The 15,344-nt window shown below is 38.1% G+C and overlaps 1 protein-coding gene and 1 pseudogene across 3 annotated transcripts in view; both read right to left on the bottom strand.

Moving 5' to 3' along the window:
• The window catches only part of LOC149557144 (uncharacterized), an 86,412-nt pseudogene that overhangs the window by 30,929 nt on the left and 40,139 nt on the right, over positions 1-15,344 (bottom strand). The window lies entirely within an intron of this gene.
• On the bottom strand, positions 877-14,732 carry LOC149557145 (uncharacterized). Of its 2 annotated transcripts, XR_016364847.1 has the most exons (3): positions 14,522-14,704; positions 14,255-14,387; positions 877-1,455 (listed from the first exon to the last, which is right to left on the bottom strand). XR_016364847.1 is itself a non-coding variant. In XM_089831858.1 (2 exons), exons 1-2 carry the CDS (start codon positions 14,673-14,675, stop codon positions 1,298-1,300), a joined length of 312 nt encoding a protein of 103 aa, XP_089687984.1. In that variant the 5' UTR covers positions 14,676-14,732; the 3' UTR covers positions 877-1,297. The 2 variants fall into 2 exon arrangements, 1 of the variants encoding a protein (XP_089687984.1); XM_089831858.1 differs by lacking the exon at positions 14,255-14,387 and having other exon boundaries at positions 14,522-14,732.

The following is a 15,344-nucleotide window of genomic DNA, read 5'->3' on the forward strand; positions in this document are numbered from 1 at the left end:
AGAATATATTACAGATAAAAAAGTATCATCAACAATCACATTTAACTTTCCTTCTAAATTCCTCACTAAGGCATAATGGAAACTTCAATCAGTTTTCTTACCATTTATGGATTCTCATCAAACAAAAGAACAAATCCTATCAATGAAATTTTAAATAACAATTACAAAAGAGTAAAGTAGACTGGCATTTGCAAATCACAGTGAATAAATACCATATATAAAACAACTATCATCTAATGAATTTTATGCAGTTCAGACAAACTAGCTAACTAAAGTGTCATGAAAATAAATACACATGGAATAGTGTCAAACTATGAAGCAAACATATTAGCACACGGATGTAGATAAGTGCTGACAGAAGGGACCATGGGATGTGTTTTCGGGACACCAGTCCAACAGGCCAATTTTGGGGAATGGCAGTAAATATCAAGATTCAAGTTTAGACATTCAAAGAGTGCACCACACTCATGATTCAGTTTTCAATGTTCATTGTTGTTGCCTTGGTATTAGACCCGCCCCAATTTTTCAAATTCTCATTGTGCTTAACTAAGGTTGTTTGTCAGGTAAGGATACCTATGATATGGCTAATATTTTCCATGGTCCGTGTGAGTCAAATGCCTGAATTCCATCATTTTGAGTCAAAAAATGAGTTGATACATGCCTAACTTCAAGCTTTAAATCATCACACTTTTATCAAATCTTTAATGATTTTATAATTCTCGGATCTTCGGCTTGTTCCTAGCTCCATCCAGCACTTCGAATTTTTAGAATCTGACTCCTAGGTCAAGAGTTATGCTAGATTAATCAAAGCCTCCAAAATACGTGTTTTCAATCAAAATATTAACCTCTAACCAAAAAGAGGCTAGGCAAGAAAACTTATAAAATGTATTTTGGAGCACATTCTTAGCCTCTTTTTTCTATTAGAGATAACAGATCAACTAATTACATAAGTAAAATATTTCAAAAATAACTAGATGCCAAACTGCATCTAGTAACTGAAAGAACTCTGTCCAGTACAGCCTTTACAAATAGAACAGTACTGCAAATACACTATAACAGATCCAACTAAAAAGTCCATATAGTGACCAAAACGAGACCAACTGTACATAACAGATCCAACATTCAGTCCCAACCATCATTAACATTGCTTCTGAAACTAACATTATTCAGATTCCAACCATCTCCAAAGAAAGCATCTTCCACTGGGCTATTGTTAGTGACTTCCTCATAATTGTTGTTATGAACAACGTGGGTATCCTCTTGCTGAACATTCACAGGGTCCTCATGACCGAAAAGATCACCCTGGTGAGAGGATCTGGAGGTATTGGGCGAATCTGGATCCTGCTCCTGAGAAACAAAATTGGACATCAAGATGTCTTTGTTGAACAGCAGCATGTTGCCTGCACTCAGCAACTATGTGAATCTTTCCTTTGGCACCTCGATTATAGCCATGACCTGTGAAGTGATGAGAAAGAGGGTGAGTTTCAAGAAAAACCCAGTAAGGTCCCTTTGCCTCCCTTGAAAGATTTCCTCATTCCTTTGCTTCCAGATGAACCATAGAATTTTATTAGTGAGAGCAAACCAAAAAGGATTTGACTTCAGATCAAAAACCTCAACATAACCAGCTAGAATTTCATGCCAAGATAGACCGGACTTATGATTCCATTTAAAAGAATTGCCAAGAAAAAAAGACCACATTCTATTTGCAAATTTGCACTCAAAAAAAGGTGCTCAAAAGATTCAGCACAATGACACAAGGATCAAACAATGGACTGCTTCCCATTATTGGAAAGAAAAGAACCCACAGGAAGCTTTTTTAAAATGAGGAGCCATCTGAAACAGACTTTTTTAGGTTCAACATGTGAGTGCCAAAAAAGTTCAAAAATAAATTGCCATCTAGCATATGACCAACCAACACCCCACGCCTGATTAATTCTATCAAAAATATCCATACAGTAGCTTGTAAATCTGCCTGCTAGAAAATTCACCTAGAAGTTTACCATTGTGCCACCGAACTTGTTCTAAAAAATGATAAGTATTGAAGCTTTTACCAGGAAAAAAAGAAACAAGAGCTTTAGTAACAAGAGGATAAGTTTTCTTTTGAGAATTAGGGATAATAAATTTGCTCTTGATTTCCTCCCAAGAACCCATCTGGTTATTAATAATAACATCTTGTATCAGAGAAATGCCTTTCTTGTTCCAAATTTTAGCTGAGCAACTTTGAGTTAAGGCCAAAGCTTTTTCATTAAGATAAACACCCCACCATAAGGATCTGGCCTTGCCAGAATAGTAGCAAGGATTCTTCCCAACAGCATACCTTGAATGAATCAACAGTCTCACCTGGGTCCAAGCTTTCCAAATAGATTGAAAAAAATTTGAGCCAGCTGCTCTAACCTGAAAGTCCCCAAGAACAATGTCAATCAATGGAATATTATCCCAGTGTTTACCTTTCTTAATAACAGACCTAGTCATATTGTTCCTTACCAGGACTTTCCACGGCTCATTGCCATCAAGAGAATTGAGAATCCACTTAGCAGCTAAAGAAATCTGACTAGAGAAAGCATCTCAGAGTCTTTTCAATCTTCACACTCTGATATTTGGCAAACAACCAAGCAGAAGCGTAGTAGACAGTGTAGGATGAAAGGACCTTTTGAACAACTTGAGCTCTCCCAGCAATTGACAACATATGAGTCTGCCATTTTAAATGTTTATTCTCAATTTTATTATAAACCCAGTTCCACATGTCTTTCAAAGAGGGTTCAACAGAAAAGGGGATACCACGGTGTCTCACAATGTGATTGGGACCAAACGATTGCCACTCTTGATTTCCAATCCAATCAGGAGGAGAATTAAGCCAACCAATGATAGAAGATTTCCCCTGGGAGACCTTAGTTCCAAAGGCCTTACAAAAAAGTTGTAGCCTGCTCATCATATTATCAAAATTAGCTTCAGAAAGCTCCACAAAAAGGGTTGTATCATCAGCAAACTAGTCAAGGAGGAGCTCATCATGATTAGGGAGAGAGATACCCTTCACTGGTGGACCCAACTCCTTAGCATTAAGTATATATATTAGGGCATCTGCAGCAAGCACAAAAAGAGAGGGGAATAAGGGGCAACCTTGTCCAATAGATCTTCCCAAAGAAATAGAGTCAGTAATATCCCCATTAATATAAATAACAGTGTTCGAATTTTTTAACAAGATGTCAACCCATTCACAGAAGGATGGAGGAAACCCTAATCTTTCTAACACTTTAATCACAAATTGCCATTCAATTCTATCATTTGCCTTCTTGAAATCCAAAAGAACCATACCCACATTCTGCCCTCTGTCTTTACCCCACTGCATAGCTTCCCAGCTAGTAATGAGATTCAACCTGAGATTAATCACCAGTTTTTAACCTAAGAATTATCACCACCTTTTGGAAGTAGCTTGATAATCCCTTTATTAATACCTTCACCAAGAGTACCAAACTCAAAAGCCTCCTTATATACCAAAAGAAATTCCTCTGAAATCCATTCCTTGTTCTTCTTCTAAAACTCAGCAGGGAGTCCATCAACCCCAAGGGGCTTAGCATTGGCAATGGAGATAGTGTCACCAATCTCTTGAATACTGATGGGGAGATCTATAGTCTTAGCCTGCTCCATAGAAACTTTCCTTGGAATAAGAGTAACACACTTATTCATAGCATCAATATTATTAGCTTCTTGCTCCAAACTAAATAACTTTTTATAGAACTGATAGAAAGCCTCAAGGAGATCTTTATTATCATTGGAGATGCCCTTATCAATACAAATACCTTCAACGACTTCTCTGTTTTGTTTGGCTTTGATAAGGTTAAGAAAATATTTCGAGCCTCTATCACCATCCTCGAGCCAGTTGGCTTTGTCTCTAACTTTCTGACCCTGAATCTTGATATTCTGAATCCTTCTCAAGTGCATCTTAGTATCAATCAAATCCTTCTCTAGATTCATCTCTCCCTCTATCTTGTAAATTCTTCTCAATTCTATTAAGTTTCTTTTGGTATTCATTCTCACTTCTTCTCCTATCCTTGGCTTCCTTACACCCCATGATTTGGAAGACCTTTCTCCAAGTGTCCACCTAGATCAGGTTGAGGCATCTTTGTTGCAGAGGTTGGTCATCATTGACACCATATACAAAGTATTTTCATTATCTTCCTCCTAAAGCAGGGAGACATTAAGCTTGAAAAAACCTTTTTTACTCAAAGTGCTAGTATTCTCGTTCTCCAAATTATCAATGCAAGCATATACGGGAGAATGATCAGACATACTAGCAGGAGTAACCACAACAGGAGAAACATTGTTTTTTTTTGTTTGAACTTAAAAAAGAAGGGATTCATATAAAATCTATCAAGTCTGCAATAAATTCTCTTACCTAGAGCTTAATTATTGCACCAAGTAAACCAGATGCCTTCAAAATTGTTCTTCCTTTTATCAAGGGGGTCATGGATTTGAAATCTTCTTTCAAATTTTGACCAGAAATAATGCTCATTTCCTTTTCGAAAGTGTCCACCCCCTCTTTTATCCTGAGTGTCCTCTATCATGTTAAAGTCTCCCATGAAGATTCAATTAGCTTATGGGAGGTTATCAGCTAACCACTCCCAAAGAAGAGCTCTTTCTCTATAATCATTGGAAGCATAGATATTGCAGATGCCTATAGATGAATTAATGAAATCAAAGATTGCCCAAATAGCTCTATGGGAGGGGGAGTAGCAATGAGAAACAAGATTCTCCACCCATTTTGGGCTGATGAGTGGAGCCAACCCACCTTTTCCTTTTTGGTGACCAGGGTATAAGCATTTAGCCTTATCCCAAACAAACTTGAGGGTGTTAAACGCATGATACCTAGTAACTTTGATTTCTTGCAAACAAATGGCATCTTTACTATGGAGTTTGTTACACCAACTCCTAACCATATACTTTCTATCAGGCATTTCAAGCCCTCTTATATTCCAACTATATATGTGCAAATTCATGATTGACAATTAGGTAAGTTAGAACTCTTAAAGAATCTGTTAAAACAATCTGTGGTTTCAATGCTTTTGACTTTGTTGTTTCTTTCACAATTTTTAGCACTATTGTTTCTTTCATAAGTTTTCCTCTTCTTCTTTTTCCCAATAACTTCAATGTATCCTTCATCAGACTTATCCTTAGGGACAATAGGGCAAGGATTATCAAGGTTAGAGGCTGCACCATTCTGCATTAGGTTAGAGGGCCCATGTGAACCAATGAACTCACCCAAGTTATGTTGTTTTGAAATCAAATCCGTACTACTATTCAAATTTAGCTTGTTAAGAGCTAACTGTTGAGCATTCAGAATTGGGGCATTATCATCATTGATTTTTTCTCTGTCAACAGGGATGTATATAGGCTTAGCACCAAATGGGTTCTTGGGGTTCACATCCACTTACTCATTAGCATGGACAACCACATACTCATCATCATAGAGAGGATTATGATGAATAACAAAACTATTCTCAATAGAGTTTCCTTTCAAGTGATTACTCCTAGCATTCCAACCTTCATTTTGCTTATCAGTGTTAACATTTTCAGAATTCTTGCTATGATCATTCTTAGCATTATCATTTTGTGTTGTCCTATTCCTTCCATTAAATCCTTTATAAATATTTTTCAACAACGAACAATCCTTTTTATTATGTCCATTTAACTTACTGTGAAAACAACCAACCAAATGGCCCGCATGGGTTAGGCAAGTTGGTTTGGGGTTGTGGGTAGATCCCCATGGTCTCGGGTTCGACTCCCTACCCGTCATTACCTCGCCACGGACACTCGGGGGACGTGTTGGCTATCCCGCGGCCGAAGGGAGTAGTCTCGCCCCAAGCTCACCTCGTAAAGGGAACCCGTTGGGCTTGTGTTGCGGGGATACCCTCCAAAACCAAACAAAAAAAACAAGCACCCAAATCCCCTAGATTATGGATTTTCCAACAAAGGGTTTCGTTTTCGATTTTGACTGAAATTTCTTCCTAAAAGAAAACATCTGGATCTAGGGAAATTAGGGCTCTAGCATTTAAATACAAGAGAGTGATCTTAGATTGCTCAATTTGGACGACAAACCCCAAAGGTTTTAACATAAGCGAAAGAAAAGACCAAAACTCTGGTTGAATATTCTGCAATTCCACCCAAAAGGGTGAGGAATTAGTGAGGATGCTCTAGTTTACTACTTTGAGACCACGGAAAAGCCTGAAACAAAGTTTTGCCTACATTCCTTAAACCCTTATTCAACACTTTTTCCTGCATAGCATGTGAAAATGCCTCTTTGTATCATTCTACTGAAACTAACCACAATGCCAAGCTTTTTTCCCAAACAAATTTAAGCCAGTCATCTAAAAAATTTCTAGCAAGTAGAAACTTAACATCCAAGCAGACAAAAAAATAGCAATATTCTAAAGTCTACTTTGCTCATCCCTAAATGCATTTACCATGTCATCATTCGGCTCCAGATTGAGTGTCTTCCTTGAGGGCAACGGGACCTTACCTTCATTGTCATCCCCGCAATTTCCTCCATTGTTGATCTCACCTCCCTATCTATCTCCATCAGCATCAGCTCATCCTCCTCCATTATCTCTGTTACTACAGGAAAAACTTCCGCTAAAGCAAGCTGAAGCTAGAAAAACCAAAACAAAAGAATTTGCCACCACTGTGCTATATAACGGTTTGACACCATTGCTATCATTGCAAGATTGTCCATCCCATTATTGCTAGATCCCCCTTCGTCTTTAGAGCTCCTCGCCATATCATAATTATCAACAGATTTTCCCTCATCATTCCAAGGTAAACCTTCATCCTACAAATCTTTCATCACTGTAGCATCATTGCCCTTCATCATCACAGTTAATCAGGTATAGGGGAAAGATTGGCCAAAGCAAAAAGCAAGAAATCGTTAAACTTAAAGGCATCCACATGCAAACCCTAAACCCAGACTCATGATAACTCACACAGCAACAAGATTCAAAAACAAAAGATCAATCCCAAGCACTGACACACAAAAAACAAGCACAAAAACCAAGGCACACAAAAGCCAGCCACACCACTTGGAAGCTTGCAAATAGGGTACAAGTATGGAGTACAGCAATGCTAGTGCACCCTAGTTGCAAACCTCCCTCCTTATATCTACCTACACTTATACCATTCTTAACCTCTTAGCAAAATATAAGAGGTTAATAAACCTAAATAAAATTTAGTTATGCTCTGTGTGACCATGCCAAAATGCAAAAAATTTCAAAGATATCATTGAAAGAGACATTGATGATTTGCAAGTGCAGGCAAAGATATGGGAATTTTTGCCACATTTTGGGAAACCAATTATCTCAGTAGAATGAGGGATTTTCAACAAAGAAGACGTAGACTAAAATCAATGGCTTGTACCCAATGCAATTATTCGCCATTAACTCTTGGAAACTTTCCTTTTTCCATCATATATCATCAAGATGGTGTCAAGTCATTTGAGAGAGCCTCCGTTGTTGCAGAGTACACATCAAACTAATTTGGTGAAAAGCATTAAATATGTTTTGGAGGCTGAGACATTCATTGATATTTTCCAAGGTGGTGATAATACCAGTGGCCAAATAAGAGATTGAGCACCAAATATTTAATGGAATGCCAAAATGTGAGAGTTATGATTGATCACAAACAAAGCAGACAAATAATCTAGTTACCAATTTGAACATGCTTGAACAGATTGGAGTTGTTGAAATGAATCGCGTATCTCATTCAAAACCATGTTTGCCATTTTTCAAGGATGAAGAATGGTGCTTCAATCATAAACCGACTGCTAGCCATTTGACCGAAAAACTCAAATGATAGTGTGCTATGCACCAAGCTATTTGATAGAATGTCGAACAATGGGAGCCATAGGAACAACATTATGGACTCTAGGAAAATGAGAACATTGGAACATATTATGGTCGACATTCTTTACTTGACAGAATATTGCTACCTCCCAAAGCATGTACAAACTATTTGATAGAATGCACTTGGACTTGGAGGGGCCATTGGAATGAAAGAAGCAACACTAGTGTAAGCACATGGGGTGTGCAATTAATCCATATCCTGCAATTAGATATGCAAGAAAATGGCAATGGAAATGGGTATAAAGTTCATTATTAAAGTGATGTCAATTCACAATGAGCTACTTCTTTGTTTAGCGAATTCGATTGTCTTCAATGCCTTTGTGTTGATAGTGAAAAGCCATTATAATCATAAGAAAGCTCTCAAGTTGAAACAATGATAATGGGGATGACTTTAAGCTTTGAATTGGCGTAAAGCTTACTCCTAAAACCACGAACACATCCTACCTATCATTCCATATGGAAATGCTCTCTAGCATTTTTAAAGAGGGATGTGTATATCATTTGACCAAATGCCTCATGGATGTGCCATCTAGCAAAGCACAATGATCAAGGGTGTGAGTTGTGAACCACATCTGTAAACGACTGGTCATAAGTTGCGCTCCTCTAAATACTCGCGATCCTCATCTGCATATCCCAATATGGATAGCCTTTTCTTGAAAGCATTGGTGATAGGAATGAAATGGATAACCAAATAATGAGGTGACACAAGTCTTGCTAACTAAGATGTGTAACAACGAGACTAACAATCGGCTTGGAAATGGGCTTCCATTGTAACCCACAATGCTTCAATATAGGTATCATTGTGCCACCTCAAAGTGTAAAATAAAAGTACAGCACGATGCAACACCCATATAAAAATGCGATTAGAGGTGAATAAGGGGGCTTGAAGAATCGAAACTACCTCTAGATATGAAAGATTAAATGCTGATCTCCACATCTCCTAGATATGATCGCAAGATATGAAAGGATATAAAGAAGAAGAAAACACAAATCATACTTGATCGTTGTTTAAAAATGTGGAAACATGTCCTATATACAAACCATTTGATAGTATGTCAGATGGGATTTCATCAAATGTAACAATGAAAGGTCACATCTATAGAGGTACTAAATAGATTTGTTGAAAGCTCATTGTAGTTGTCAAGTATATGCAGATGGTATGCATAATTTCTATAATATCTCCCAAAATGAAAGATTCCGTTGGCGTCTCTATGAAGTGTGGAATCATCAAAATGCCCTATACAAGCACAAGATGGACTCAGTGAAAGTGTTTTTAATGGAGAATATAAAGGGAAGATGAATTTTGTGTTTGTTGATGTATGTAGACTGTGATGTCCCCTTTTCGAGACATTAGGAAAATTCTAAAGTCAAATTCATAAAATATTTAATTTGGCTTATGAGAGCTTAATGCAGATTTATAAAAAGAGTCAATTTAATATTAAAGGGGCATTAATAAGAGATGGAATGACAAGATGACAAGGAGACAGGGTAGAGGAAGTTGAAGAGTCATGGCATTGGACCTAAGTTATCGCTTCAGGTTAGGTTCCAAGTTCAAAGTTCAAGAACCAGTTCGGAAGGGGTTTGGATTCGTTAGTACAAAAACATGTAAAATTTTTTTATATATATAGATACACATTTGTATGAAGCGTGAGTTAAAATTAGATTGTAGCATAGTAGCATAAACACATTTAAACAACAGAAACTTTAAAAGACCATAAATAGTTAAACTTGTAATCATAGTGATCATACCATCATATACTAACATAATTCAATCAACTTCAACATCAAAGATTCAAAACATTTAAAATATCAAGTTCAAGTATCATTGTTTCACGTTCATTCTTTAACTAATTGAATGAAAATCTACTAATATTCTAAGTTCTTCAATCTTCGTCTTCTTCTTCATAGTCATCTTCTTCTTCTTCTTCATCTTATTTTTCTCCGGTAGTACTTGTGCTAAGGCCAATGGGATCAACAGCAGAATACTTTCCTAAAAAAACATTTGATTTTTGCTTAAAAAACACTTTCCAGCTATCCGTTGGGCCCAGTTCACTACGGGTTCGAACTAGGTTTGAACTTTTTGGTGTTGGTTCGCCTAGGTTCAATCCCAATTCGAACCCAATTAAACCCACAAGGCAAAAACACTACCCTGGTCAAACCAAGTCCAAACCAGACCAGAATTGCTAACCAGTTCAAACTTTTCCTAATGCGGAGGGGGAGGGAAGGTACTCGTGCAACTTAGCATTGGACAATAAGAGGAGGAGAGATGGTTTCTTTTGAGCATGCTTGATTTTGAGATTGAATTTTTGGTTCCTCTTTGGAGAACTTTGGGAAGTTGCTAACTTTCTCTTGTTGAGGATCCTGAGGATAAAAACCTTTAGGCTCTTCTTGGGTGGATTGGACATAGCCACAATTCATCTTTGTGGTGGATTCATATCAGAATTCACACTTGGGATTACAGGTGCATTTTATTATTATTTCGAATCTAACTGTATATTATGTATTTAAGATTGGACGTGATATTTGGTTATTGTATTGTTATTGTATAATGCAATAACATTTTGAGTGAATTCTAGGAGCATTTTTGGGTTTATTGCTGGTTATTTCTGCTAGTTTATTTGCAAGGATATATGTTTATATTTTGAAAACTATCTATGAAAACAATTGGAGAGAATATCCAACTGGGTAATTATACTGGTATCAGAGCTGGTTTTCCTATCACCCTGTAAAGCTTATTCAAGAAATCTTCAGGAAATTTTATTTAGAACTACTTGCCTATGAGGATCTATTCACAGAAAAATTTACTAGAGGTTAATCAGAAATAAATATAGAGAAAGCTTTATTAGAGGCAAAAAAGAGGCTGGGTGTAATATCGTCCCTCTACCATTTGTTTACCGTACTAGGGTAAATGAATCAATGCACACAGACAATAGATAAGAATAACAGAACTCCTTTTATTATTCGCATATGCCAAGACATTACATTATGCTTACAATGATGAATACAATGATGCTTACAAGCCATCTCGAATGGTGTATATATACTTATCGAAGGGCCTTCCAGAAGGTTCCCGAAGGGACCCATCGGCCAGAGGTTGGCTACAAAGCAATTAATTCATACTAACCTACCCATCGGCTGATTTACAATTGTTCACTGACTACATCATCCCCCCCAAAAAGAAAAGTCATCTCCAGACGACAACACAAAAAAATTCAAAATTGTACAACTAATGACATCAGAACAGAGATATTAGGCAGGGGGATGGGTCCCTGACATGGTAGGTGTCTGTGCTCTCAAATCACCCAGCTCAGCCCGCAGCTTGTAGACCTACTCCTTCTGAATCTTCAATTCGGCTTCCGCTTCCATCTGAAGCTCCAAAGTTGACTACATCATCTCTGCAACCTCTCCCAACTCCTCATTTTTTGCTGCCACCTAACTCTGTCTGACTAACAGGGCTGCCCTCTCAGATTCCCGAGCTGCCCTCTCTGAGGCTAACTTGGCAACTGACTCCTCCCAAGCCCTCTCAGCTGCTACCTGATATGCCTGGCTCCTCCGAAGGGTGTAATACACCTCCTTGTATAACTTGGCGATCTCGTGAATCAAAGCCTCAACCCGGCTCTCCACACTAGAATCTCTCGTCATGGCCCAATCCTGACGTATCTCATCAGTCTCAACATTCGGCCATCCTCGCTCCTCAAAACAAACCATGAAGGCAGCTGGGCATCCCAATCGCATAAACGAGATGACTCCCTCCAGCTCCTTCACAACTGAGTCCACCACTTGAGTCTCCATCGAATCTAACACCTAGCGAGCCCGAGATGCTAGAACTACGACATCAGCAAGAAATGCCTGTCATTCCTATCTCCCGCGCTAGTGGATGTTCTTGCTACACACCCATAGCCATCTCCACAGCATCCGCCATACGCTCAACAGTACTGTGCGACAGTCTAATGTCCTGAACTAGCTCTGCTACCTGTGCCTACTGAGTATCTACCTCCGGAATATCATCCTGCATAGGAGTCTGCAAATAGGCCATCCGAGGAGCCAAAGTACGATGGAACCGCGTACTCAAAAAGGTACTCACCCTCCGAGTCCTCTCCCTATCACGCTCAGGTGATGCTAAAAGTGTTGCATCCGCCGTAACTACTGCATCAGACCCTACTACATCCAAGTGCACACCAGGCGTACTCTGGCTCTTTGCTATCTCCAGTACTGGAAGGTCTGGTACCTCCAGGGTAGTCTCCTCTCCCCCTTGCGGTATGCTCTCTACTATAGGTGCCCCAACTTCTGCTGCTAGCTGGGCTTCCACAAGTGCCATAGTTTTTGCTACTGGAAGTGCTTCAGCAGGTGTTGGCATACTCTCTCGGCTGACGGGTGCTACCACTCATGAAAACCCTACGGGAAACCCAACTCCTACTCCGACTGGAGGTCTTACCCCATGCTACCACGGTGCTACTACTATAACGGCCTGCTGGGGTGCTACAGTCATCACTATGGGTTGTCGTGTCTCTCCAAACCCTAGTATATGAGCCATGTGTAGACCCGCTGGGACCAAATAGGGAGTGGCAGATAGTGTAGGGTGCAAAAACAAGGGGGTAGCTGTGACAATTTGAACCTCTTCGTCATCTTCTTCCCCTTCTTCATCCCCCACACTGTTCTCCTCAGAAGATGTCTCCTATTATCCGCTGTCCGTATCACCTCTTGCATCAAGTTGGGGTCTCTTCTAGCCTGCAGAACCCTTTGCTCAATGGCTGAATCCAAGTGCCTCCACTACATGATAGGAGGTTCTCTGAGAGCTAGTGGTCCAAGTTTCGCCTCCAACCTGTCTTCTAGAATCATCCGCGTTGTGGCATCAAGGAAGAGACCTATAGCATAGTGTGGCATATAAAATGTCTTATGCTGTGATGGAACTCTAATTTTAGAGTCTCCATTTAGGAAATATGTTTGGAGATTGATAAAGGATTGTAAAAGCATGTCTTGGTATACAAAGACCCATTTTGTAGAAAAGATTTCACTCTGCTCTCCTTACAATCAAAGGTGCTTCTCTGTGGAGGTCTGTGTATGATGAGTATAAAGTCTCCAGTTATGTGAACCAGTCATCTAAAAAGAAAACATTACATAGCAGATATGGAGATTTGGAACAAGGGGGATTTAGGGATTTATGTTCGCACATTCAGGCTATTCAGTATTTATTGGTAGTCTTTTCTTGCATATTCTTTATTGGTAATTCAATTTACAGGCTTTCAATCTGAAGATGTTAGTTACCATACTGGTAAAGTCATGCAATATAACTCGAAGTTTATATCAGATGAACAATGATGAGGGAAAAAATAGTCAAATTTCAAACTTTACATCAAAAATAATTCCATTTCATGATGAATGGATTTTATTAACATATCGCTGAAGAATATGTTTTGGCAAAATCATATATCACAATATGAAAAATTCAAATTGTGCTTATACTAGTCAGCATATGAAAGGAATGATCTATTCACTTCAATCTGAGGCAACAGTATATTCTTTCAGATCATAGAAATATGGTGCATGTAGATGGTTACATGGATTCAGAACAGACTGATAGTATGTACAAGTTGGATCATGCAGAAGCAGCAATATTGCCATTTCTGAAAGTTGCCGTCAAAGGTGTCCAGTTGCTGACAAATTATATTGATTGAGTTTGTGCTGGTGACACAGAGAATGGTAAAATGAATACATCAGATCAATAAAATAATCAAGATTTTTTTTGGGTGTGACTTAGGCCCTCAATTATCCTTACCAATGCTCAATTTGTGGGCTCTATCTTGACACTACTCTCTACAAGCAGTCTGGTCTTAGCAGTTTGTGAGACCAATGTGGTGGTTGGAATAATACAACATGAGTTACAGAGATCACGTAGCCAATATCACTGGGCAGAGGTTTCTATACTTATGTTTGCTGTAGTTAGGTATTGCAGAGGCTATTCAGAACATAATACCAAACCTAGTATGCCTTATATGTGCGAAGAATTTTCCCAGATTGCAAATTGTGCATACCAGCATGCAGTTGTGTTTATTGCTGAGACAATGAAAGAGCAGAGTTTCAAAATACGGCATCAATTTATCCCTTTTCAATATACAATGTTGTCGGATATCATAACACTTATAGAGATAAAGTGCAGATGGCAGTAAGAAGACGCAATAACAATGGTGATGTTTTCAGGAGTCTTCACTGATAGAAACTGCATATGAAAGTCACAACTTATGCAAATCTGTGAATCAAGTTTACTCCTCTCTATGTCGCAAGATAACCACTAAGCAGTATAATATTTATGGAGAATAGCTATATAACTGAAGTCCGATAAGAGAGTGCGTTCAGAAATTATCTACCTTTCCTTATTTTTGTCGTGAGGCTCCAGATTCAAAAGGGGCAGGTTTGAAATGGTTACATGGCACACTAATCGTTCCATGAATCCTCTTGACTATACAAGAGCCTCCCAAGAAAGGATTTTGTATTAATAGCCTGCGTTTGATAATAAGTATCTAATGTTATTGCTATTTGTTGCAGGTGAAAGGAATACACACAGATCACGTATTAGCACCTGGAGTCGCACTATTCTTGTGAAGCCCTTTTACGATTAAATATAAAGCGCATACCAGAGGAGAAGCCCTTGCAGATCTGAATTGTGGAGTCACCAAGCGTGAAGGATGAACCGCTAGAAGGCAACAGTTTGGAAATGTGCGCGGGAAGGAGGATTACTGCGATATTGCAGAACAGAACCAGTGCGTCCAAAGATATGTGATTGCCCATTATACTTATTTAAATAAATTTTTAAAAAGGGGTTTAGTTTATAAAGATGTAAAGTTGTAAGGTTATCGTGTGGTTGTAATTTTGTTAAGTATAGGTAGGTGTTTTGGAGAGATATGTCTTTTCATCTCGCACCTTTTCATTCATTATAAATATGAGATTGAGATGCATAAATCAAAAGGACAATATTCATATTCATACTTTAACTTTTTTCCTTGCCTATGCTTTATGATATATTATATTTTTCTAATTGGCGGAGAAATGGACTTTTGAACTAAGCCCGTGGATTTGAGTTAGTGAGTGGATTTTGTGCGATCCGGATATATTCGCAATAGATGGATCTTCTGTAAGGAATGTCTCTATTGTGATTTTATTTTCGGCATTATTACTTATTTTATATTTCGGAGTTTTAAATTATTATTAAGTTGTGTCTTTTTGTAAATGTTTTTTATTTATTTTCTACAAATATTTTAATATTCGAATAAGTGGATTGGATCATTATTGCATTTTAAATTTGATAAACATAGATATTGTGAAATGTTTTATTATTTCCGTATTTATGTCTAATTTGTCTCCATAAGATTAAAATGCATATTAGACTAATTTAAAATTGCATTTAAATAATTGATCCATCGTGTCTGATTATTAAATTTATTTATAGTTTGAATATAT

The sequence above is a fragment of the Cupressus sempervirens genome, chromosome 5 (genome assembly GCF_028749045.1).
Source record: "Cupressus sempervirens isolate cs-2001-9-10 chromosome 5, ASM2874904v1, whole genome shotgun sequence".
NCBI lineage: Eukaryota > Viridiplantae > Streptophyta > Pinopsida > Cupressales > Cupressaceae > Cupressus > Cupressus sempervirens.